The sequence below is a fragment of the Canis aureus genome, chromosome 31 (genome assembly GCF_053574225.1).
Source record: "Canis aureus isolate CA01 chromosome 31, VMU_Caureus_v.1.0, whole genome shotgun sequence".
In the NCBI taxonomy this organism is placed as follows: domain Eukaryota; kingdom Metazoa; phylum Chordata; class Mammalia; order Carnivora; family Canidae; genus Canis; species Canis aureus.
Genome location: NC_135641.1, coordinates 10814061 through 10841021, shown reverse-complemented (window position 1 = coordinate 10841021; position 26961 = coordinate 10814061). Strand labels below are relative to the sequence as shown.

The following is a 26961-nucleotide window of genomic DNA, read 5'->3' as shown; positions in this document are numbered from 1 at the left end:
AGAGAGAGAGGGGCAGAGACACAGGCAGAGACAGAAGCAGGCTCCATGCAGGGAGCCTGACATGAGACTTGATTCCGAGACTCCAGGGCGACACCCTGGGCCAAAGGAAGGCACTAAACCACTGAGCCATCCAGGGATCCCCTGATTTCTCTATTTTATTTCTTAACTTAAATGGAAACATCAAGGAAATTTAACAACAAAAAAGATCAGAATTATTAAATTGAAAGTGTCTTTTTAATCTCTTAAGTACTGATAAAATTCCCTTTCTTGTCAGTACCACCACTTGAGTTATGACAACTGTTAACACCTGGCCCTCTACCTTACTGCCTCTTTTTGCAAAGAGGTTGGTAATAGTACTAATCAAGTAGGGTGTGCTTTGATTCACCTGTTTCACATGAGTAGCAGGTCCTCCTGGACTATGAGTTTCCCTTCTATTTCCTATATCTCAGGCATGTGGCTTCCTTCAAACACCAATCTATTCCTCCAGCTTCATCTGATGGGCTGCGGTGGGCTCTCTGCTGGATTTTGAACAACATGGTATCCAGGAATGTTGACTCACTCTTGTTTGCATCCATCACTAGTGCTCATCGTGAAGCCTGGCATTTAATAGACAATGATGTATATTTTCTGAATGTGTAAATAAATTAATGAATGAGAGAACAAATGGCCGACACTCAGTTATGCCAGTTCCTGGTGAAATGCTCTGCGATGCATTGGGATTCCCCCATAGGTACCCACTTGGTCTGCTTTTGGCTTTGCACCTGTTTTTTCCCCAAAGCAGACTGGGGAGGTGCTGTCGTGAGGGTCTTCTCATCTTCATCAGGATGCACTCCTGGCCTTCCCTCTGCTCCCTCAGTGGATGTTTTCAGGAGCCACCAAAATGATGTACCTTGGGGGTTGGCCCAGAGGGACACCAGCCCTGTAAACCTGAGAGCAAAGACCAGCTTCCCCTCCCCTATATTTTCTTATCACTTTGTCCCCATAAATAAATGGATGGATCAGTGAGTGAATGAATGAATGAATGAATGAAAAGAAGGAAAGCAGAAAGAAACAGGAAATGTGGAAGACAAAAAATATTTCATTCAACAGATGTTTTTTAATCAACATTTATCAGTTGTTAAATGCACAATACCTAAAGAATATGGTATTTTCTATAATAAATGTTTTTAAAGATTTATTTATTTATTTTAGAGCATGAGTGGGAGGGGCAGGGGGAAAGGGAGAGAGAATCTCAAGCAGACTGAGCTGAGCACAGAGCTCACCATGAGGCTTAATCTCACAACCCTGAGATCATGAGGCAAAACCAAGAGTTGGACGCTTGACTGAACCACCCAGGTGCCTCTACAATAAATTAATGTTTAGGATAACTAAGGATGAGTATAAACTTCCATAGATTGCCCTTATTTAATACTTTTTCTAGAAAGAAAATATTACAAATGTCACTCTAACTAAAATAAGTAGAAATTAAAATAAGTGTAACGTTAGATGTTGCTTACTGTATTTAAGACTAAAAATATAAGAAAAGCTCATAATTTATCATTTTTGTGTGTTCCACATGTAGTCTCTTATATATGACATTTTATAGATGCTATTTCTGACTCCAGCTTTATGAAAATTTAGAGTCATTAAAGGGAATTGGGTGGTTACCACAGAGGAAATGAAATATTTGAAAATATTTGACTATCTTATTTAGGAAATGTGGAATATTTGTTGATTTTCTGAAATGCAATAAAGCTTGTACTTTACCTCCCAAATGAATGGGCAAGCAAAAATGAGTGTTTTCTATCTTAGGCAGACCATAGGTTTCTGGCATTTTTATATCATTTTACTCTACTATTTTAAAATCAAAGTAGATAAACAGGATCCTTAGGGGAAATAACTTTGCAGCCCTTTATCCTCTACTCTGAAGAACATATACTTAGAACTCAATAAATAAATAATAATATAACACACTTTGACCTTAGAAATTTTGATTTTTTTTTTCAATATGTCTTTCTACACTCCGTGTTTTAGCTTGTGGGAAAGAGTCCTTGAATCGGCCCTGCCGCGGTTCTGTGATGCTTTCAGAGATTACGTGGATGTTACCGTAATGATTTGAAACGTCTTGGTCTCCCTCCCACGCTCTGTTTCAGGAACGGCTTTTGCTCTCTCTGCTGCCTGCTCACATAGCCATGGAAATGAAAGCTGAGATCATCCAGAGGCTTCAGGGCCCCAAAGCCGGCCAAATGGAAAACACAAACAACTTTCACAACCTGTATGTCAAGCGACACACCAACGTGAGGTATGCTGCTCTGTTCTCTGTTAGTGAGTCCGGGGAGCCATTTGCCAGCCTGGGGACATTTTTAACTGGGAGCTCCCATCCCACAAAATCATAGCTCCTCTGAGACTGTTAATATAGTCCCCACTCCACCTCCTTTCTGCTGCCTCTCAGGGCCTGAGGATAAGAAAGCAGAATCTTCTTCACTTTCCTGGATGGTGGTATCCATCATGGCCCCACTTTCTATGGTGGACCTTCAGTCCCAAAGGAAAGAGAGGCAGTTAGTGGGGTACTTATTCTGGGAGCACCATAGGCAGATATCATGGCATCCCTGGAGTACAGGCCCCTTGGCTTTGTAGTAAGATTGAAGGTAGGGCCTGTGGGCTCTTGATGCAAGAACTGATTCCTCCAGGGGACTTAGCAGGGCCAGGGCCTCATGAAGCTAACACTTCCTGTCCATCAGGAATGATGGGTTTCTGGGGTTATGGCCAATCAGCAACCAATATCACAGGGGACTGGTGTACATCTTAATTAATTAATAGTAAAAGTTCTTGTTTTCCAAGTCTGCCATAGTCCCATCTGCTTCCCAGGGAGCCATTCCTATAATCTCACTTCTTGGCAGACTACCATGTTATCAGCATGGGATTGAGGTCCAGAAGGAGAACCACATGGGGCCTCCTTCTCCCTAAGCTCCCGAGAGGAGCTGTGCAGGCCCTCACTTCACATGCAGAAGAGCATTTCCTCCTAGGCTGCCTGTCTCCCAGCTATAGCAGAACTCGGCCCCTGCAGACTATATGCCTGGTGCCTCACTGTTCTCCAAGCCCACCCAGTCTTCATACCACTTCTTTGGAGGAGTTTCCTTACATCCTTTCAACTACATCACAAAAGTGCTTTTTATTCTTGCCAGGTTCCCTCGATAAGTAACTTGTGCATCTGGCCTCATTTGTTCCTCCTTGATGTTATTACCTACTCTGTTCAGTAGTTCAGCAGCAACAATCACAAACACAGCTACAGTTTGTGGAACATTGACTACTTGGCTACTTGGCCTTTTACTCTCAAGCTGGGATCCTTAACAGTGCATGATGCTGGCATCCAGGCTGGTTTGCAAGTCCAGGGTTTTCGAAGTTTATTAGTAAGAAATAAATTTGACTACATTTTCTACTGTAATTTACATTGCTAAGACAATATCATTTTGACCCCAGATTTGAGGAAAGGTATGTGAGCTAGTGATGCATACGGTCCAAGCACGCACAGAGCTAAATATATAATGAGAAATGCAAATTGGGAAAGAAATAATAGAAAAAAAAAGCTATAAATCAGTGGGAACTAAAGAAGCAGAGGATAAATGAAGAATCGCGGGTAAAAAAAATAATTTTTTTAAGTCCCTACCATTTGGGGGGTTAAAAAAAGGAAATGTATTTCAAGAGCATTTGCACCTGTTAAGGAGTAAAATTATTTAAAACACTGGCCTGCCTTCAGATTTTTAAGCGTTTTACCCAAAGAAGGAAAGTAGAAACATTCTCCCAGTATCCAACAAGGTGTTATGCTAGAAATTGCCCCTTCCAGCCTTAGCTGTCTGAAAATTGGCAATACCCCTCCTGTCTGAGGAAATAGTTTTAAGTACACATGGGATGTTTAACACATGTAAAGACAAATGCAGCTGTATCTAAACAAGATCCCCGAATATCTTTTGAGTATCTGTGAGATAATCCCCGGGGAAAAGAGCCCTATAAAAATGACCGATGAGACCTCCAGCCTCAGACAGCTGATGAAGGCTCCCCATGCTATCTGCATTAACTTCCAATTTCTACGTGACAAAGTACCCCAAAACCTAGTGGCTTCAGACAACAGTAAACATTATCTCACAGCTTCTGTTTGTCCCAAGTTGAGAACAGTTTCACCTGGTGGTTCTGGTTTATGGTCTTTGATGTGGATTCAGGCCTGGTATCCGGTGGGCTGCTGGGGCACCTGCCTCTGAGGCCATTCCTCATGTGGCTTGCTGGAGGCCTTAGCTCATCATCACTGAGTCTGCTCATAGGTTTCTTGAGTGTCCTGACAACATGGAAGCTTGCTTCCCAGGGCAAGGACTCCAAGACAGCCCGGTGGAAGATCTTTTATGATCTAGGCTTGGAAAGTTATTGCTGTAGTTCCTGCAGCAACCTCTTGATGACACAGGTCAACCCTATCCAGTGGAGGGTGGACACTACAAGAGAGTAGGTACCAGAAGGTGAGGACCTCTCTGGGGCCATCTTGGAAGCTGGCCACCACACTGTTGAGGCAAAGGATTACAGACACAGCTTCAAGTACCTTCAGAGATTGTCTAGAATCTATTAGCTGTGTCGAATTAAATTTAAATTCACATAGTTGGAACATTAAAGTAACTTAAATACCAAAACTTAAAAAGTAAAAGCATACACAAATCACATGCTGTACCAATTATTTTTGTAATAATAAGTATGAAAACATGACTTTTCATCCTGGGCAAGGTAGGCAATAGCAAAGAAGCCGACATGGTAAATGGATATTGCAGAGAGTCCAGTCAATACCTGAGGGTTTTTGAAGGTCTTTTTTCTTTTTATGAGAATTATTAGGTTTGTAGACAGTGAAGTTTCATTAACTTTTAGTTCTGCTTTGTCCATTTATTCAAAAAGATGTTTATTATTTGTTAATAACATATATTAGCTCTTTTCTATCTGAGGGTGATAATAATGTGAAGAATAATGAGGAGGAGAGGCATTTCTAGATGGCAGGGTAGCTGCTATTAGCTGCTTCCCTAATCTTCAGCATCTTCCTCTGAATCCTGCCACTAGGGCTGAAGCATTCACAAATCCTTCCCATCTTTGCAAATAAGCACACATCCCATAATCTAGCACCACCACCCCATTCAGAAACTGACCATTTCTCCCTTTTATAGCCAAGATTCTAGAAAAGAAAAGTTGTTCCTTACACTCTGGTTTTCCCTGTGTTCTCGCCCTCCTCGAATCCTCACACTCTGCCATCTGCCTCCACCACATCACAGAACTCATTCTTGCTCAGTTTCCCACCAGCTATGTTGTTCCCATATCTCAGTATGACTTAGCCTCTGTGTCCTTATCTCTGACAGCTCGATATGGTTGGCCACTTGACCCTGCCTTCCCACACAAAGAATTTTCCCATGCTGTGTACTCCATGACATCATATTCCATTTCTCTTCCTACCATCTCCTTTTCCATTTTCTCTTCCCTAAATCTAGCCTCTCTGTAAATGAGTGTTTTTAGGGCTGTCTCCCAGCTCCTCTCTGTTCTGTCCATTTCTCATCCAGGACTTTAATTACCAACTGTGGGATACTAAGGTGCAGAACTCAGTTGGGGGAGCTCTGTCGATTGGGGAGCTCTGTCGATTGAGTGTCCGACTCTTGATTTCAGCTCAAGTTACAATATCATGAGTCATGGGATGGAGCCCTGCATCAGGCTCTATGCTCTGGGGGGAGGCTGCTTGAGGATTCTCTCTCTCCTTCTCTCTCTGCCCCTGCCCTGGCTCATGCACTCTCCAAATTAATAAATCTTGAGAAAAAAAGATGCAGAACTCAACCATAGCTTTCCATACTTACTTACCTAGTGAATATCTTCCTTTTGGATGCTCCACTGACACCACCATCAAACTCAACCCAACCAGAGTTGAATGGGTCATCTTCCTCTACAAGCTTGTTTTGATTTGTTCAGAGCTGGGTTTGAGCCCCTTTCTCAACCAGAAACTGGGTCTTCATCCTTGAGGCCTCCCTCTCCTAGTCACACCATCCACCATAACTGATTGCTAACCATACCTGGTTCATTCTTCTTCCTATGTTTCTCCCGTATCTGTCCAGTTCTGTCCGTTACTCCTGACAATAGACCCTCCTCATGGCCCTCTTGGAGGAAAGGGCTATGGTTCTAACTGACCTGTGTGCTTCCAGATTGCTGTGGCTGGAGTGATCTCTCTGAAGTGGCTGTCTAATTAGAGTCTAGGTCGGGTACCTGTGCGATCCCAAAGAGTACCATGCTTCCTCTCCTATAACTCTTTGCATCACAATTACCTGTTTACATTTTGAATCTCCTGGCTTCCAGGTAACTTTTGGGCCACTGTAAGACATTTATGGCCAGCCTGTCTTGGGGCGCCTTCACCCACTACAATGTTTGACCACAGGAAGAAGGAAGGAGATTCAACTGCCCATCCGCACATTCTCCTTCTCAATACTTCCTTGGATCAGATGCTCTTTCTCTGCACAAGCAGAGTTAATTTTTCCTCTTGGACCAGGCTCAGTGTCTGTGATCCTTGCTTCTACAGGGTGCTATGGGGGGAGTAGGGAAAGTTTGATGGCACCATCTGAGCAGAATGGACAATGCAGAAGCCCCTGCAGCCGTGATTTTCTTGGACCAGAGAGTTCTCCTCCAGCTTTTGTCATCAGCAGAGTACTAAGTCTTCCCTCCAAGGTGAAGCCACAAGCCTTGTGTTTGGCACAGTGAATGGAGTGCAGCCAACAGCAGAGATCCAGCCTGAGATCAGACTGGCCAATGCCATGTTACTTTTTTATTATGGTAAAACATACGTACCATAACACAGGTTTAACAGTTTTTAATTGTACAGTGTAGTGACGTTAAACACCTTCACATTGTTCTGCAACCATCACCACCATCTCCAGAACTTTTTCTTCATCCTGAACTGGGGCTCTGTACCCATTCAGCAGCAGCTTCCCTCTGCCACCCAGTCTCTAGCACCCATCCCTCTAATTCCTGTCTCTATGGTCTGACTATTCTAGGTTTCTCATGTAAGTGGAATCATACAGTCTTTGTCCTTTTGTGTCTGGCTTACTTCACTTAGTATCATGTGTCCAAGGTTCATCATATTGTATCATGTGTCAGAATTCCATTTCTTTTAAAGACAATAACATTTCATGTATTCTGGGTATATCATTTTTCTTTATTCATCTGTTAGTGTATTTGATTTATTCCTACCTTCTGACTATTGTGAATAATGCTGCTGTGAACATGGTATACAAATATCAGTTCGAGTCCCTGCTTCCAGTTCTTTGGGATATATTCCCAGGAGGGGACTTGGTGGGTCACGTGGTCATCCTGTTTCATCTGTTGAAGAACCACCATACTTTTTGCTGGAGTAGCTGCACCGTCTTATATTCCCACCAGCAGTGGGGAAGGGTTCCAATTTCCCCACAGCCTTGACCATACTTCTTACTTCCTATTTTTTGGATACTGGCCATCCTGATGGGTGTGAGGTGGTAATTTTGTTTCAGGGTACAACTTAAACCATATTATCTGAATCTCCAACTGCCAGCAGGAATTTTAGGCCTCTTTGTGAGATCTTTATACAAATCATATGCATGTCATTGTGTGGAAAAGTGGTAATGCACATCCTGAGGCTATGTTTTCCTATCCTGACCTTTGAGGGTTAACTAAACACAGACACGACTCTGAGGAATCTGATACGTCTCACTAGCATGTACGTCCCTTGAAAGAAAGCTCTCCTGGACTCATCACCAGCTAACCCCCCTTCCCATGACACACAACACACACACTTATTATCACTGTGATTGGACTTTGCTGGTGTCCTTCCTTATTTGTTTAATGCATCACCCCAACAACACTCTGGGCTCAAGGAAGATGCACCATGTCAGCTTCATCCTGGCAAGGAATAAGTAATTCAAAACCTTTTTTTTTTTTAAGATTTTATTTATTTATTCATGAGAGATACGGAGAGAGAGAGAGAGAGGCAGAGACACAGGCAGAGGGAGAAGCAGGCTCCACACAGGGAGCCCGACACAGGACTCGATCCTGGGTCTCCAGGATCATACCCTGGGCCAAAGGCTGTGCTAAACCACTGAGCCACCTGGGCTGCCCACAAAACCTTTTGTTAAGTACTCTTTCTTTTAAGAAGATTGTTATTCTTTCTTTGAATAAGTGAAAGCAGAATTTGCTATTCTGACTTTGCTTCTTCTACTTTAGGAATTCTTATAATTTAAATGCATGTAGCAGTTCAAATAGATATCTGAATTGTGCCCATGTAATGAACTCTCAGGATGAATACCACATAAACCAAGCAGGGAGAAAGGGACTGGCCATGAGAGAATAAAGGTGATCAGTAAGAATGGACTAGAATGGATGAAGTGCATCATGTGACTTTTTCTTTAATTATAAAAACTTGGCATCAAAAAAAATTTTTAATGGGAAAAATTGGCACAATGTTTATGTTATTTCCTATCCAGGGAGGTGACATTTTTCTTGTAAAATATAGATATAAATGTAAAGAACTATATACTCTTTCAAGGGAAAAAAAATACCATTACTTCTTAACAAATCTGAAATTGCAAACACTTCTACCCTTGTTCTTACAGTATCCTGTATGCTGACATTGTTGGCTTCACCCGGCTGGCCAGTGACTGCTCCCCAGGAGAGCTGGTCCACATGCTGAACGAGCTGTTTGGAAAGTTTGATCAAATTGCAAAGGTACGAGTGTTAGTGAGTCCCTTCTCTTTTGAGGATTTATAAAGTGTTGACTAACTTTTTTTTCTCTTGTCCCTTATCAATTATTTGCTTTTTCATAGAGCACTATTTAGGAATGGTGTTTATAGTTTCATATGGTTTATTTGCCATTGGGCTCTGATGAGTCTCATTTCTCCGGGATGAGAAATGTTGTAGCATACAATTAGCACATGTTTGCATCTATTTTTAAAATGTCTGCATATAGAGAACTCAACACACATATAGTAAATACATTCAAGATGGTGAGTATAAGTTGTATATGCCTCTGTATGATGCTGTTCTAAGTTCCTCTTTTTTAGGCATTTTGATGTCAGGAGTTGGAAACATGATTGCCTCTCATCCACTCATAGCTGTTCATGTATTCAGCAGCCTGAAAGAACCCCTAAATAGGATGCACATTTTCCACCTAAGCCCTTTGTTTACTATTGTCTCATTTATATCTATTGACCTTTGTGCCACTTGAACAGAAATGTCAGTTCCTTATTTCCCATTCATGTGCTCATGGATGGGAAATTTCATGGAGAGGAAATGGTGACAGGCAATCCAAAACTAGAACTTGCATATTTACTGGAACCATGAGGGTTCCTGGTGGGAATAGTAATAAAAAATAGTTCCCTCCTTGCCAGCCCTTTACTTCCACCTCATAACGCATTACCAGTCAGCTTCATTCTTTCTTTGAATTATTTCCAGAAAAAAAAAAACTAAATTATGCTTATTAAAGTGAATTATTTATATATGGAAGAGAGAGTTGGTCCCAAATTTAGTTCACTGCAAGATTCATCTCACTTTTAAACCATACAGAACATTCCAGGCAAGCCTCTTAAGAATAAATGTGGCTTTCTGATGTTCACAGGGTCACTCCTGGGTCAGGCTCCCCAGGAGGTGCCCTCTGCTGCCTGCCTGACCATGATGGATATCATTGGGGATTTTAAAAAAGCAGTAAGAGGCTAGCACAGCTTTCTTCCTTTTACCAAACCAAAGGAAGAGGTTGAGCTTTTTGGCTGCTCATTTTTAGAAAAAGATTTAAAACTTAAATAATGCCTTAAAAGTTTGAATTAATAAAAAGTCACTTTTGTCACATTAGAAAGAAACATCCCAGTCTTGGTGGGTGACAACATATCTCCAATGTTAAAATGGCATTCTCCCTTTGGGCATATCTCACTGTCTGAATATCCCATTTTTATAAAGGCACCGAATATTGGATTAGTGACCCAACCAACCCCTGTACGACCCCATCTTAACTAAGTCTGCAGTGAGATCAAGTTCACATGCACCAGGTGTTAGGACTTCAACATATGAATTTGGAGAAAACAAAATTCAGTGCTCATAACAGAAGTACTTGGTGTGGCCGTCTCTTCCTCTCTGGTGGTTATAACAAAGGAATGTCCAGGCAATATCAGCATATAGCCTAGGATGGCTTGGTGCATCCATTGTTGGTCACAGAGGGAGCATGTTTTGGGAATCACTTCATGCCTCCTGGTTAAATAACATGCATCATAAGCAAACAGCTCTGCCAATTGAATGAATTCTACATAAGGCACATAACTAAGCTAAGGAACTCAAAATCAGATCATTCACTTATTTTTAAAAATCTTTTAAGCCTCTTTATTGAAGTATAATTGACATACAAAAAACTGCATATTTGATATATAAAAGGTAATGAGCTTGAGGATAAGCATACACCTGTGAAACCATCACCACACTCTATACCATAAACATATCCACCACATACAGAAATGTCCTCTTTCCCTCTTTATTATTGATGATGATGTAATTAAAACACTTAACATAAGCTTTGCCTTCTTTGCATGTTTTGAAGTATACAGTACAGTATTGTCAACGATAGACACAATGCTATACAGTGGATCTCCAAGACTTACTCATCTTACATAACTGAAGCTGTATGCCCTCTGACCCATAACCTCCATTTTTCCCTTCCCTCATGCCTGGCAACTACCAGTCTACTCTCTGATCTGTGACTTTGGCTATTCCAGATTCCTCATATAAGTGAGATCATGCACTCTCTTATTCAGGATCATGAGATATCCTGAATAAAGTCAGGCATATTTCACTTAGCAAACTGAATTCAAATAGCACATTTAAAGGACTGTACACAATGATAAAGTAGGATTTATTTCTGGAATACAAGGTTGGTTCAACACAAGTTAATCAACATGATAGACCACATTAATAGAATGAAGGATAGAAATTACATGATCATTTCAGAAGATGCAGAGAAAGCATTTGACAAAATTTGACAAAATTAAATACCCTTTGGGAACATGACTAGGATGTCTACTCTCACCACTTCTGTTCAACTTAGTCCTTGAAGTAGCCAGAGCAATTAGGCAAGATAAAGAAATAAAAGGCATCCAAATCATAAAAGAAGTAGAACTATCCCTGTTTGCAAATTACATGATCTTGTGTATAGAAAACCCTAAAATGTCCACAAAATCTGTTAGAACTAATAGAGGGTGCCTGGGTGGCTCAGTCAGTTGGACATCAACTCTTGATTTTGGCTCAGGCCATGATGTCATGGTCATGTGATTGAGCCCCATGTCTGGTTCTGCACTCAGCTGGGGATCTCCTTCTCTCCTTCTCCCTCTCCCACTGTCCTTCCCCCTGCTCACACACTCTCTCTGTCTCTCAAATAAATATTTTTTTAATAACTAATAGATGAATTTAGTAAAGTTGTAGGATACAAAATCAGTGTACAAAAAACAGTTGTGTTTCTTTATGCTAATACTAAGTATCTGGAAGGAAATCAAGAAAAGTTACATTAGCATCAGAAAGAATAAAATACTTAGGAATAAACCTAACCAAGTAGGTGAATTGGCTTGTACACTGAAAACCACAAAACATGGATGACAGAAATCTAAAAAGACACAAATAAATAGACATCCCATGTTCGTGGGTTGGAAGAACTAATATTGCTAAAATGTCCATAATATCCAAAGCATCTACAGAGTCAGTGCAATTCCTATCAAAATCCCAGTGGTATCTCTTACAGAAACAGAAAAAACAATCTAAAATTCATAAAGAACCACAGGAGATCCCAAATAGCCAAAGCAATTGTAAGCAAGAAGAACAAAGCTGGAAGCATCACACTTCCTGATTTCAAAATGAATTATGAAGCTACAGAATCAAAACAGTATGATACTGGCATTAAAAACAGACCTATAGACCAATGGAACAGAACTGAGAGTCCAGAAATAAACCCATGCACACATGTATAGGGTCAACTGATCTTGGTAAGTTTGCCAAGAATTCACTTTTGTTAATCTCAGTGTTTTCTAGATTCAAAATATCTATTTAACAATATGGGATGGAAGCCCTATTAATACATACTTGTTTGCCTTTTTATTACTTACGATATTTTTAATCAGGAGTTACTAAGCACATTGTCTACAGCATCATAGATAAGTATGAAAATATGCCCTAGCTTGTGCACTCCATATCAGGCAGGAAAAGAAGTATGCAAAATCTTCAACAAACTTAACGCATACTTAAGAACAAGAAAATCTTATGTTCATTTTATTATTTCAGATTTGTTCAGTATATACATAAGCCTGTGTTAGTGTTAAGAAGGAAAAGATCTGTGTTTGGCACATCTTTGGGGTTTTTTGCTTCTTTTTCTTTTGCCTGTCTTTTTCCCTTTCTTTTTTTCCTTACTGACGAGTCTATAAAGTAACTAGAAAAGTTAGAAATGCATGTAGGATTACTACATATAAATGAAGCTAATTTCAATATCATGATATAAAAACAACCCAGCCAAGAAAAATAATGAATCCCATTTCATATTAAAATAGTTTAACCTAAGGTCAGAATTAAGTTTTAAATTACTTGGCAATGTTGAATGGTAGCTTATTGTATTATAGAGATGTTTATCAGAAGTTACATTCTGCAGGTAAGAATCTCCTTCAGCTTTAAAATAAATGAAAAAAAAAAAAAACATGAGCATAGTAGGGATTGGCATACAGTTCTAATTCCAGTTGAGTTCTAGTCATCATTCACTGCCCTGGAAGATTCTGCTCTGCGTGGACTATTTCATTTTGCCACCAGTGTTTGGGATGTTTGGGCTGGAGAGAATGACCCTGTCATTGTACCCCTCTGCTACTGTTAAGAATAAATCATTCCAAAACATTCTCTCTGCTTTCCTTTCCTTCCCCTTTTCCTTATTATTCCTGCTCCGGCAAAGGAGCATGTAGGTGAGGGTGGCCCATCCTTGTTGGATCATGAAGGGAAACACAACCAGTGCTCATTTCTGTCCCCACAAACCCTGGTCATTGTGATGGTATCAGTAGAACATGCCTTTGACGATATTCGGAAAATCTAAACCTTTGTGTAAGTACTGAGCGCAACTGAATGCTGTGATTTCTTCTTCCAGGAGAATGAATGCATGAGAATAAAAATTTTGGGAGACTGCTACTATTGTGTATCCGGACTCCCTATATCTCTCCCAAACCATGCCAAGAACTGTGTGAAAATGGGGCTGGACATGTGTGAAGCCATAAAGTAAGTGTGATGCTTAGTAGGATCCTTTTTAACTCTTTTAAGAATCTTGAGTTATAATGTCACTCACAACTATTCCTGTTTTTCTGTCTACTGGGATTAAAAGCATTATTGTGCCTTTGAATATAAGTGTGCAGAGGCCCAACTATTGGCGTGTGAGTAACTCAGTCCAAAGTAACACTTCCGTAAGTGTTTTGTATTGTTGTTGTTAGCCTTAGATCACAACAAGACCAAGGTAGAAATCTACGGGCAAGTAGAGTTTGGGTTGTTTCCAACATGACTTTTTTCATTTAAATATCTTCTTCGATCTTAAGAAAAATGTCTGTGCTCTTATCATCTGACAAACAATTTCCTTTTTAAAAGTTCTTACTTAAATTCCAATTAGTTAACATACAGTATATTAGTTTCAGCTGTACAATTTAGTGATTCAACACTCCATACAGACCATCTTAGACAAACAACATGGCTACACTCAAGTTGTTAGAAAGAAGGTAGTTTTTACCACCAGACTCCAAAATTACTGCATCTAGTCAAAAATACTCAGCTCTATAAGTTTAGATTCAGTTTATATACATAGAGTATGTTTTCTGTGTTGTATCTATGGTTTCTTTCATCATAATTCTGGAGAAGATTTACTTATGTAGAATAATGTTACAGTTGACAAGTGCCAGATAAAAGTGTAAGGTGCAAAATTATTTTTTGTTACTGGTGCCATAACATACTTCTTTAGTGATGCCCTTGATAGAAGCCAGAATATTCTTATAAATGGTAAAAGCTCTTGTTTGTTGGTTATGTGATTGAAAGATTTGAGTTTATTGGGTTTTTTGATGGCCTGTTTTAGTCACATGATCTTACACTATCTACATTTTTGGTCTAAGCAGGAGGGGGAATTATGTGGCTGATGCTCTATTTCCTTGTCTCAGGTTTATAGTAAATGGGGCTTTCAGTGGGAAAGCAACAAGTCAGGCTGTCACATGTTTAGCCACCATGTATGTTAGTTACATGATGAAGTGAACTGAACAAGCTAATGGGTGGCTTTCCCAGTGTTATCCGGGGATGAACGTGGTGAAGCCCACATTGCCTCCACTAAGTATGGGAGATCCCTGTGGTCCACATCCTCTAGTGTCCACAGACCACTATGGACAAGTCAGCATTGGGAGGCAAATGAATTAGGTGGAATTGAAGAAAGAATAGAGATGGGAGGATTTGCAGTATGGCCTCTGCATCTCACAATATATATTGTGTGGGAATAATCTGATCCCTCCTGCTTCTTCCTCAGAGTAACTCTCATTTGTCTTCTCTGACATGAAAATTAGTTTTACTTTTTTTTTAAAGTAATTAACTGTTTCCGTTTCTGGATCTAGAAAGGGGAAGTGAATCTAATCAGTAAAACTAATAGGTTTTCTCAAATTTATCACCTGCCCCTGGAGGCAGTCTCGGAGTGGGTTTCCAACACGGGGTGAAATATTCTAGTAGGAGAAGGGATTTTTTTTTAATGTATTTATTACATGCTTCAATAATATGTTGGATTACTGAAGTTTGGTTTCTGATTTTGCATCAACCATTTCCCAGTTCCATCAGCTTGTGTTACTCACACCATGTTGAAGAGCTTTTAGAAGAAATTTATGTACATTCTGCCCACTGGCATGTCACCAGCTCATCAGTAGTATTTTTCAGTAATTTTTTTTATCGTGACAAAATATGCATAAATACTGTTCCTTAACATTTTTACATGTGCAATTCAGTGACATCGAGTAGATTTAAAATGTGGGCAACCTCCACCACTGTCTACTACTAGGATCTTGTCATCATTCCAGACAGAAACTTTATACCCATAAGCAATAACTCCCCATTCCACTCTCTTCCCAGCCCCTGCCAGCCCTTTTTTAACCTTCTGTCTCTGAGAATTTGCCTTTTCTAGATACTTCATATGCGTTGGCATCACACAATATTCATTGGCTAGTGTTTGGCTTATTTCACATAGTATAATGTTTTCAAGGTTCATCCACCTTGTAGAATGCATCAGTGCTTCATTCCTTTTAATGGGGGAGTGATGTTCCATTGTATGTATATACCACATTTTATTTATCCGTCCATGATGGATACATAAGTAATAGCTCATGCATCCAGAATCTCAGTTACAGTAGAAGATTTGAGGAAACTTTCTAGAACTCTTGCTTATAACTAAGCTTAAGCTTCAAATCAGGCAATGGTTGTGTGTCTCTCTGCTCTGCCACTCAGTGACCAAGGACTTCCACAGTCTCTCTGTTATATATCAAACTGTTCAGATCATAGGCATTTGACAAAGTGATTAGTAATAGGTGGTTTTGTTGCATTTCTAGTAAAAGGCAGGTAAAGAGAGGGCAAAGAGAGGGCATCTCAGCAAATGTCAAGAATTCTTTGTTCTTCTAACATACAAGGGCAAGCACTTCCATTTCCATTTATTGAACCATAAGATGAAGATGAATACAAGAATTTTAATTTTTAAGGTGGTGGAGAGAAAGAGTCCACTTGGACTTGGAATTTCACCTGACTGTCTCAGGTTTTTCGTAGAAACCAGCAACGTAGGTCTGGGAACATTTGCCTGTATTTTTCCTCTGGGTTTGGACCTCCACATGTGTTCAGCACCTCATTCTCTATTAGCTAAAGCACCACCGAAGCACGTCAGCTGCGGTTTGGAATATCCTTAGTGCTTAGAGAGATTTTTTTCCCTGTCATGAAAATGTAAACTGTTCTTAATCCAGGAACTAATGTGCAGATCCCTGGCTTTGTAAGTGATTAAGGATCCTCTTAAACTGAAATGAATGTCTTCTATTGTCACAAGCTTTAAGCAACTATTTTGATATTTTTCTGTAGATCACACAGGTTGCATCCAAATGCATTAAAACTTTTGGTCCGTCAACTCATTTGAACCTTTGATCACCTCATTTTTCTAAAAAAGATACATAGGACATGGAGATGGTTTTAAAGAGGGCATTTTGCTAAGAGAAAAAAGTCAATCAGAAAGACAAATACCATATGATTTCACTCATGTGAAATTTAGGGTACAAAATAAATGAACATAGGGGAAGGAAAGGGAAAATAAAATAAGTTGAAAACAGAGAGGGAGACAAACCATTAGAGAATCTTAACTCTAGGAAACAAACTGAGGGTTGCTGGAGGAGGGGATGTGATGGGATTGGGCAACTGGGTGACAGGCATGAAGGAGAGTATGTGATGTGATGAGCACTGGGTGTTATATACAACTGGTTGAGTCACTAAATTCTACCTCTGAAACTAATAATATAGTATATGTTAATTAAGTTGAATTTAAATAAAACAATTTTTTAAAAAGCCAAATCATTGACCAGTCAGTTCTGTCACAAATGACCAACTGTAGAGTATGTCATCCACCCTTTTATTCGCTCTTGACTTGCTGTTGGCCATATCTGGTCAACAGAAATGTCATTGGCTGGAACTGTTCTCTCTCAATAACAGGAAATCTGAAGAACAACGACAGGTTCTATGGCAAATTTTTCAGGATCATTGTCTCCCAATGACAGACACACAGTAAAATCCTTCAGAAATGACCTGTATCAGTTAGTAAACTTATGCCAATTTGTCTGTGTTGTATCAGACCCTGAACCCCCTGATGGATCTACAAACCATTTGGACCAGGTGTGTCTTCACAGGGTTGACAGAGCAGATGTGAACACAAGCAGGGAGTGCTGACTGCACTCAGAGAGACTGGAGCATAGAGGGGTGGGTGGTGCCCACATCAGTCTAGAAGGAGAGACTAGAAAGCCTCCCCAGACGAGGTCATGCCTAAGCTGCTGATGGAAAAAACAGTGCCAGCTAGCCACGTGATGCCTGTGCCCTGTCAGGGAAGGGAGGCTCAGGGAAGTGAGGAAGAGAGAGAGAAACCATTTTGACCAAAGGCCCAGAGTTAAGGACCATATGGTGCCCAGGCAGCCATAAGGACCCATTGCTGATGGAGGATGGAGTGACAGGGGGCAGCTCTCCAGTGTCACGTTGAGACGCTGACCCATCCTGTGGACAGGAGTGAAGCGTTTAGATGACTTGCATGGGACCAGATAGGTTGTGATGTTTTTTGTGAAAAAACAGAACAGGAAGATAGGAAAGGAGGAAGGGATGGGAAGGAAGAAAGGTGGAGAGAAGGAGGAAACAGCATTTTAGATTCTTTTCTCAGGAAGTCATTATTTTTTGTGGATCCATTTCTTCTTATGACTTCTCATCACTTTTCACATGGTCAAACGATGTCATTGTATCATTGAAGCATGACATCCATGCCGATGGCATTTTGAGATTCTTATTTACTGCAGCCCACACCTGGTAGCGTCCTCTGCTGGGTCACAATCATTGTCATCACTTCCCTCCACATTTGCTCTGGGATAATTCTCTCCATGTACCTCGGGACACCACCCTGTATACTTCTTTGGTAGTAATATTTAACAGGTAAATATATTTAGTTGGCATAAATTAATAAGCTTTTCCATTTTCCATTAAAGGAAGTTCTTCATTTGTCTTCATTTGTCTCTAAATGACTTACTGATAGGATCCTCAAGAATTTTTAAATGATATTTTTAATTAGTTTCTTTTTAATGATACCTTACACGTTTTTAAAAGTCTTGGAAGAGTTTTGTTGTTTTTGTTAAAGATTGTGCACAACTGAAATGCTTTAAACTCATGGTTAGGTTTTTTACAAAATTCCTATTCAGGCTGAAGTCATTATTAGGCTCACAAATAAGCTGTATTGTCTCTTATCAGCAGAAAATATTCGCTGGGGACATCCATTGTGTAAGTGGTAGTATCATATGTGGCATCTCAGCCCATTTCTGACAGTACAGGGCAATGTCACATGATTCTAGTGTGAAAATTTGGAGAGGTGTCAGCATGTGACAGGTGCCTGATACTTGTATTTGTTGAAAGAGTCAAAGCTACAGCTGAAAGGCTGCATCAGCACCGGTAGCCTGGCCTCTCATGTGGCTGTCATAGCCAGGGGAGTGGAGCCTGGGGACAACCAAAAAGTAAAGGCCTTTCCCTTGGCCCAGAGCAGCAATCTTGTGCCACAGGAGGAAGTCATGGCTATGTTTCCCACAGCCTGAGCAATTCTGAATAGAACAGTGCCCTGAAAACTGGCCAAGAGTCAAAGGAATAAGAGAGTGTTCTCGATGGTGATGGTACTTTCCTTCTCTGCAGGAAGGTGAGGGATGCAACTGGCGTGGATATTAACATGCGCGTGGGAGTGCATTCCGGGAACGTCCTTTGCGGGGTCATCGGCCTGCAGAAGTGGCAGTACGACGTGTGGTCACATGACGTGACCCTGGCCAATCACATGGAGGCTGGAGGGGTCCCTGGGTAAGGACAGTCTGGATTTCTGTCTTCAAGCTGTGGACATGGTTAGAGAGGACAGGGGAGCAGATTAGTCACTGACTGCAGAGTGTCTGGTGGTTTCTCTTGCCTCTTGGTGTCATGTGATTCCTGCCCACTGGCCTCTTACATTAATTAGATAAACACAAACTCTTCAAGGCTGAGGTCAAAGATGGTGGATATCAGAACCTGAATTACTTTTTATTTATTTGCAAATGTATGCATAGTGACCTAAGTGAAAGATGTTTTATAACGCTGAGCAGATGTGGCATTTCTCTGTTCCTGGTGACCTCTGGAGCCAGTACTATTGAAATGAGTGAACTGTAACATTTGCCTCCACTTAGAGGAGCGTATTTCAGACGAGACAATTTTGATGCAATTGCTATAATTTGCAGAAGTGTGGAAGCAAACACTGAGAGAGAAAATCCATACTTTCATACAGATCGGCAGATCCCATAAAATGCCGTTGGCATGTGTTTCAAAAAATATGCTGATACACAAAACTTCCATATGATCCAGTTTTATTTGCTGTAATTCACCATGCCCACCCTGCAGAGAAGCTCTAAATGTCCGTATCTTGTGACCTCTGTGAGCATCTTTCTAAAGTCCTGTGTAATAAAATATAAATCTGTGTTACAGTCCATTTTACCAAGAACATAGAGCCTTTCCTTCATTTGGGGGAGAGGAAATTATTTCTGAAATCATAAATAAATAGAAAAATCTTCATGTTTTTCCTTACCTGTCTTGATTGTGGTTTTAAAATGGAATTTCAGACGTGTTCACATTTCTTCTGTCACCCTGGAACACTTGAACGGCGCTTATAAAGTGGAGGAAGGAGACGGTGACATCAGAGACCCGTATTTAAAGCAGCACCTGGTGAAGACCTACTTTGTAATCAACCCCAAGGTCAGTACTGTAAGGAGCCTATAATTAACCTGCGACTTCTGTGATTGAGATGGAAAGGGGCAAGTTAGTGATACAGATAAGCATTTTTAGTCAAGAATCAATTTAATGCTTTGCTAGTCTTTGCCTCAAATTATTTTAAGTGCACATGGCAGTTTGATTATGGACCACGTTTTGTAATAATAAATTCAAATACTTATTAAAGAAACAGTTGAAATGAATTGCTTGCTTCTGTGATAAGGTCACTGCCAGTATGAGGAGTTGTAAGTGTTAGACCATGATGCTTCTGGAAGTCTCCCCATGTGCCCACCCTGGCAGTTGGAAAATTGCATAAAGACATGCTCAGGGGGCACCTGGTGGCTCAGTGGTTGAGGATCTGCCATTGGCTCAGGTCGTGATCCCGGAGTCCTGGGATCAAGTCCCACATGGGGCTCCCCAGAGGGAGCCTGCTCCTGCTTCTCCCTCTGCCTGTGTCTCTGCCTCTCTCTGTGTCTCTCATGAATTAAATAAATAATCTTTAAGAACATTTTGTTTAGTCAGAGAACACCTGGACACAGATTCATAAAATCATTTAGCATCAGAAAACCATCCCAATCTCTAACAAGTGTCACTTTAGGAAACCACAATCACCAAGAAAAAGTTGAATCAGAGCAGCCTATCTTGTTTAAGAATTTACTTTGTAAAAATGCCTGCTAAAATCACGATTATTTTTTCCTAAGTGTAAATTACTAGTATCTTTTGCTGTCTGGACAGAAATCACCCAGCTCAAAGAGCTTGTAACACTGGAAACCAGTTGCCCTGAAGGAGGGAGGTCAGAAGCCGTGGAGAGTAAGGGGGTGACATGGGAGGAATCTTACAGTGGGGGCGAGGGAGCGGAAAGGAGGAGGTTGACCCCTTGGCTAGGCCAGGTGTCATGCTCTGCTTCTCACCCCCAGGGAGAACGAAGGAGTCCTCACCTCTTCAGACCTCGCCACACCCTCGATGGAGCCAAGATGAGGGCTTCTGTTCGCATGACCCGGTACCTGGAGTCCTGGGGAGCGGCCAAGCCCTTTGCACACCTGCATCATCGAGACAGCATGACCACAGAGAATGGCAAGATCAGCACGACGGTACGCTCTCCCCGTGCTCAGAACGCCAGCGCCTAACACAGAGGGCTTGGGCTGCTTCTGCCAAAGTAACTTTGGTCTGTGATGAAGCAGGCTTACCCCTTCTCCTCCAGGAGCCCCTTACCAACAGCTCCCAGGGTGTGAGTGAGGGCTGGGCTCACTTTGCTAAAGGTTTGAACCAAGGCAATTCTGCAGTAAAACTTTATAACCCGAGACCATTTTATTTACCTGTTACTTCATTTAGTTATTAGCAGCAGTTGAACTTTTTTTTTTTTTTTTTTTTTGTCGTGGCATTTTGTTTGTTTGCTCTCATAAAGCAGAAAGACTGGGCATCTTAACCAAAGAACAGATGAAGGCATGATGCCCTTGCAGGTTAAATCGCAGCATCTAGACTGTCTTCTCATCTTGGGAGTGTTCAAGCCGTGTCCAGGGCAGTGAACGTTCTGCTATTGTTGGAGCTCCCTGCTGACATCCCTCCAGCTCCCAACAGCTCATCAAGTGCCAAAGCTCCTTACGACAGGGACACTTTCACTAAGATGGCTGAAATGCAGATAGAAAATAGCAAAGACCCACAGGGGACTAGGAAAGTAACTACAGCGAAGCACTCAGAATAATCCCAGTAGCATTGTTAGAGTTTTAAAACCATCTCTGAGTAAAATTTCATGTATAATGGTGTTAATTGTACCAGGGATGCGGTTGAGGTGAAAAAGACAGTGGAATGTTACTTAGCCCCCATTGGCTGATGAGAAGAGGCCCATCAGCTTGTCGGGTGAAAGCCAACTCTTCAATCTTGCTGTGCCTCCGGCCTCCCCACAGCCCACAGTGACAACACCCAAGCCCCCCGCCTCCCTGATCCACATTCTTGTTTGGGCTTCATTATGTCTTTCCTCTCAACTTCCCTGGTGGTTTTTTTCCCAATGAAAAAGTAAATGTGAGCTGTCAGGGGACCGTATCCATTGTTCCACCAAGGAGTCAGCCTGCCAGCAGAGGTCCGAGAGCAGTGTGCTGCATCTTGGGAAGAGAGAGACCATAAGTAGCAAATGAGTAAACAAACAGGCTCATTTCCAGGGCTGCTGAGGTTGATGACAAAGACAACATGGAGGTGTCCCTGGGGAGGGAGTGGCTGCTTTGGGTGGGCCAGCTGGGGGTCTCAGGGAGGAGAGCAGGACAGTGGGGAGGAGGTAGCAGCAAATACACTCACTGGCCCCAACATGGAAATGAGTCAATGTCTTCAGTGGGGGTGACAGAGAGGAGGCTGGTGTGGCTGCAGTGTCATCAGCAGTAAGGACTCAGAGTTTATCAAGGGATGAGATGCGCTGAGCTAATAGTGCAATCCACTCTACGTATAACAAGAAGTCATCAGAGGATCGGAATTGAGGAAAGGCCATGGCATAATTAATGCTTTGGAATGATGGAGCAATAGTGCACGGCTCCAGAGGAGATTGATGCCCTGTTATGCTCAGATTATAGTAGAAAAATGAGTGAGGAGCAAACCCAGGGGCTCATGTGAACTTAGGGCAAATAAGACTTGGCAATAGACAACTAGGCTCAAAAAGGAGGATCAAAGATCATCCATACCACACTTCTTTGGCTGCACAGCTGGAACAATGATGAATAGCTGAAATGATAGATTCTTGGGTGGAAACAGGTGATGCAAGATGGAAAAGTGAACACTTTGCTGATGGGCATCTTCCAGACACTATGCCGTTTAGACACCTCCATGCGGTTCCGCCCCCAGTTGGATGTGTAAGCCTGGAACTCGGGAGAACTCTGAGCTGAGATTGGAAGAAGAGTTTTCCAGTTTTAGGTGATATTCAAAGCCATGGAACCAGATGAAATCATCAAGAGGAGATCCAAGGAGGCAGACCTGAGGCTTCTGGGGCCTCCCAGCATTTGGGGCCGTTTGAGGGAAGCATCCTAGGATGGGAGTCTCCATTGTCAGTGAAAGTCAATGTTTCTATCACTTGTACAAAAAATGATAATAATTTGGATGATTTTGCTTCAATACTGCATGTTACTAGAGCCCATGGCTGATAACTCTATGTCTAGCTGAGATTTATTATGTACCAGTGTTTGGTTGGTTGGCTTTCAAGAAAGTAAAATAGTCTATAAATATGAGAATGTGATCTTATATGTTGTTTCTTTCGTGGTTTCAGATACTGTTTCCAGGTGCATTATTGATGTCATTGTGGTTGTTGTTTCCTATCAGTCTTTGGGGCACTTGGTTGGTTCAGTCAGTTAAGCCTTTGACTGTTGATCTCAGGGTCAATCTTGAGTTCAAGCTCCACGTTGGGCTCCATGCTGGGTGTGGAGCCTACTTAAAAAATACTGAGTCTTATCAGTCTTTATTGTCCCAAAACTTAAGAAGGACTGCCTCCCCTGTTGCCTGAGCATGGGGCCCCGGGAGAGATTTCATTCTGACTTTAATCTGTGGGCATGTGTTAGTGACGATGCCTCCCTCAGGAGAGAATCAGAACTGTCTAGTGCTTCTGGCTTCAGGGAGCTGTGTATAAAAATTGGAAGATCTCTTGAACAAACTCAACTTCCTTAATCAGCTGGTCTCACAGTTTCAGGTGCAGAGCCGAGGGATTGCCTTAGCAACAGTCTAGAATGTCTTAAGAAAATCCCAGGCTTTGTTTAGTACAGGAAGCTCATACAACTGTTGGCTGTGTCCCTTACTCACTCTGAGAAACACCCCGGCATCATTCTTATTAATACATTCCAAGGTCAAACGGTGTCATTACCAAAAGTGATTTCTTTTCCTTAATCCCCTATGCAGAACTCCACTGACTCTTGATTCAGCGTTGATAGAGCTGGTGAATAATGCATTATTTTACTTTATGTAATACGTGCCTGCTTCAGCAGCACATATACTTTATGAAATAAGACTTGGAGTCTAGTTATTTTTTAAAAAATAGCCTTCCTTTTCCCTAAGCTAAATACATTTCCTAATCTAATGCTGGAGATAAAGCTGCAAAGTTTCTTTGGAGCCACTTAGAGAAGCTTTGTTTCAACTTTAATTTCTGCCACAGATGTATAAAAGTGGATCTTCTGGGTTTTTTAAAGTCTGTTGAACATTTGGCAGCGTGTCCCCCACTGATGAACCCTGACCAGTGTCTCTCTCTAAGTTCCTTTACAGAAACTACCAGCACTCATGTGTTGGTTTCCTCTTTTTGATCAATGAGTTGTGATTTTACATACTTAATTGAGGGTGCCAGTTTCTTAACAGCCCAGTTCAGGGATAATGCCTGGCTACAGATTCGGTGGGGATATTTGTGTTTATTTTTATTTTTTAAATTTAAAAAAATATATATTTTATTTATTTATTCATGAGAGACACAGAGAGAGGCAAAGACACAGGCAGAGGGAGAAGCAGGTTCCACACAGGGAGCCCGATGCAGGACTCGATCCTGGGACTCCAGGATCATGCCCTGGGCTGAAGGCAGATGCTCAACCACTGAGCCACCCAGGTGTCCTGATATTTGTGTTTAAAAGCATTTTTTAGTATGTGAAGCCAGACTATGTTTTCATAGGATTGTAAACTGTCTACAGTACCTAACAGTTACCTGCAAGGCCCTTATCTGAAGTCATATCTGCAAATATCAGGATGTCAATTTTAAAGCTCCAGACAACAATCCTGATATTTCCAACATCCAGACTTTATAGGTGACACCAACATTCTAAGTATAAACTGAGATTTTCACCTTTTTCACATTTATAATTAAGCTCCTCTTCTCCATGGGGTAATTGTTACCTAAATGATGCTTTCCATGATAAAAGAAAGAAATAATGTTATGCATGATTATCATTGCAACATTGTCCTTTAAAGTTTGTGGTTAGAAACTAATAACCTTTTTTGTTTTTGTTTTTTTTAATAGGATGTGCCAATGGGTCAGCATAATTTCCAAAATCGTACCTTGAGGTATGGTATTTGTTGTACTTTCTGATTTTTAAAGGCTTGGGTTTCTTTAGAATTTATTTCTGAAAGTGATTATCATCAATTAGAGTAACAACTTTGGAAGGCCATTTCTTCTAAAAAGAGCAGCTGCTTGTGAAAAGCCCAATTAGATTGTTTTCAGCTTCTAAAAATATAATTATTAGTGTCATGTTATCAGGTTTAAAAGAGAGAAAAGGAAAACAGCACCTGGCAAACACATTTGAACTTTAAATTGTTTTTCCTAAAAATGACTCTTCTTAACATTAATATGTAGTAAAAAAAAATTTGAATTTTCTTATAACGGGTACGTTGCTTAAAATTACATACTGTGTATGTGTTGAATCCTAGAGATAAAAGCCAGATAAGTCTGGCCTTTCTATAGTGAAAAGAAGGCCTGCTAACTGCTCAAAATAAGATAAAAGCTTCAGACACTGTCCACAGTCCCCTGTCACCATTGACCACAGAATGACAGGCAGTAAACCTTTTTCATGCTCCTCTAGCTTTGAGGCTCAAAGTTGACTTTAGTATTGGTTAGGCAGTTAAGTATTTCTTATTGAAGTCGTTAGGAAAATTAATAAGCCCAGAACTTAAGTCAGCCTTTCTTTTCCCACAGGGAAGTGAGTTTATTCTGTAGAAAACGCGTTGTATCCAAGTATAATTAAACACAATTAGATTGTCACCTGCCACATCCTTGCAAGTAGCACACCTCATTCCAGAATCTTCTGTGTGACTCCATTTGTTGTAATGAGCTCAAATTTGTATTTTAGGTGACATTTGAAATTTTAATATTGAGATGTAATACTCAGAGTCCGGTGTTGTAAGGATATTGGTTTCTTAGGCTTTTGAAACATTATCTAAGTGGCTCATGCTGTATTAAAGAGAACTTAGTATCAATTTAAGAGCATGGCTGGCCAGCGTGAGGCCCAGATTTGTGCCCTGGCCTTGTGACCTCAAACTCTCAGCTCCTAACTACTCTCCTGTCCTACCGGCTTTGCTGGGAGTCTCTTCCATATCGATTCTGCTTTCTGCAATGTTTGGATCGTTGGTGGTCCCAGGGCCTCATAGGGAGAGCACCACTTTCAAATCAGTCTCACCAGGGCTGTCCTCACATGTCCTGGCTTCCTGAATGCCTGTGTTATAAAACCTCCCTGAGCCTGCTGCCTAGCCATTGAGCCAGCATTACCTGGTATTGAACATTACCTGAGATAACGCATGACCTCCTCCCCTCGTCTTTAGATACCGTAGACCAGGCATGGAAGTGGGACAGGTCGGAGAAAGAGGTCAGGAGAAAACTTGAGAGGAAATTAGCAGGGGGCCCAGCAGCAGGAACACAGGCTGGACTTCCAGAAACGCCTGAAGTCCACGGAACAAAGCCCTAGCTGGCAAATTAAGAACCTCTGGTGGTAGATTATCTGCCCCAGGGTATCCTATCATTTACCAGAGCAGAAATCACAAAATTACAGACACAAGAAAACTGTGTTTTAAGAATTGTTATCTAGGGACACTTGGGTGGCTCAGTGGTTGAGCATCTGCCTTCGACTCAGGTCATGATACTAGGGTCCTGGGATCCAAGTCCCACATCAGACTCTCTGTAGGGAGCCTGCTTCTCCCTCTGCCTGTGTCTCTGCCTCTGTCTGTGTCTCTCATGTATAAATGAATAAAATCTTAAAAAAAAAAAAGGAATTGTTATCCAGGTAATCGGTAAACACAGAGGCTGTTAATAATACGCACATATTGACTATGTCGTGTGCACCTTTACAGCGTTGAGTGCTGTACAGGCATTATGTAAACTAATCCTAAAACAGATTCAGGGAGGCAAGGCTATTGTTAGCCGCCGGGCATAACAATGAAGGATTATGTTCCCTGTGAGCCACCAGGGACCTACACTGTTCTTAGATGTGATGAGACTTCGTGAAAAAGAAAGTCCGCAAACTCAAGTGTAGGCAGAGGGCTGATACCAAAAAATGAAGGTAGCGCCTCGCCTATAAATGAGAATGAACCATCCTAGATGACTGCTAAATTAACTTGCTTTTTTAAAAAAAGAAGGATAAAAATGAATTTGCCTTCTTCAACAGCTACAGGCGGGTCTGAAATCAGAAAAGTTACTGTTATCCCAGAGTAGAAGGCCTGTCCAATTAGTAGTTGAATTCACTGGAGCACAGAGAAGCCATGTGCTCCCTCCACATTGGACCAGGTGACTTGCAGAGGCTCTACTGAGAGGCAGGTGCAGGCTGGGTGGGGCCAATCTGGTGAGGCTCGCCTGGGCTTTTACTCTCTGTAGCAGATGTATAATTTTTAAAAATAGGACTATTTTGGTTTTCTCCTTTATATCATGCTCACGCGAATGGTCACAGTAACCTTGGG

At 41.3% G+C, this 26961-nt stretch overlaps 1 protein-coding gene across 1 annotated transcript in view; it reads left to right on the top strand.

Moving 5' to 3' along the window:
• The window catches only part of ADCY2 (adenylate cyclase 2), a 387190-nt gene that overhangs the window by 263019 nt on the left and 97210 nt on the right, over window positions 1–26961 (top strand). Inside the window, exons 5-11 of the mRNA XM_077879619.1 lie at window positions 2133–2281; window positions 8622–8733; window positions 13157–13284; window positions 18481–18639; window positions 19425–19557; window positions 20490–20663; window positions 24539–24582. Coding sequence (XP_077735745.1) covers window positions 2133–2281; window positions 8622–8733; window positions 13157–13284; window positions 18481–18639; window positions 19425–19557; window positions 20490–20663; window positions 24539–24582 — 899 coding nt within the window. The remainder of the gene's footprint in view (window positions 1–2132; window positions 2282–8621; window positions 8734–13156; window positions 13285–18480; window positions 18640–19424; window positions 19558–20489; window positions 20664–24538; window positions 24583–26961) is intronic.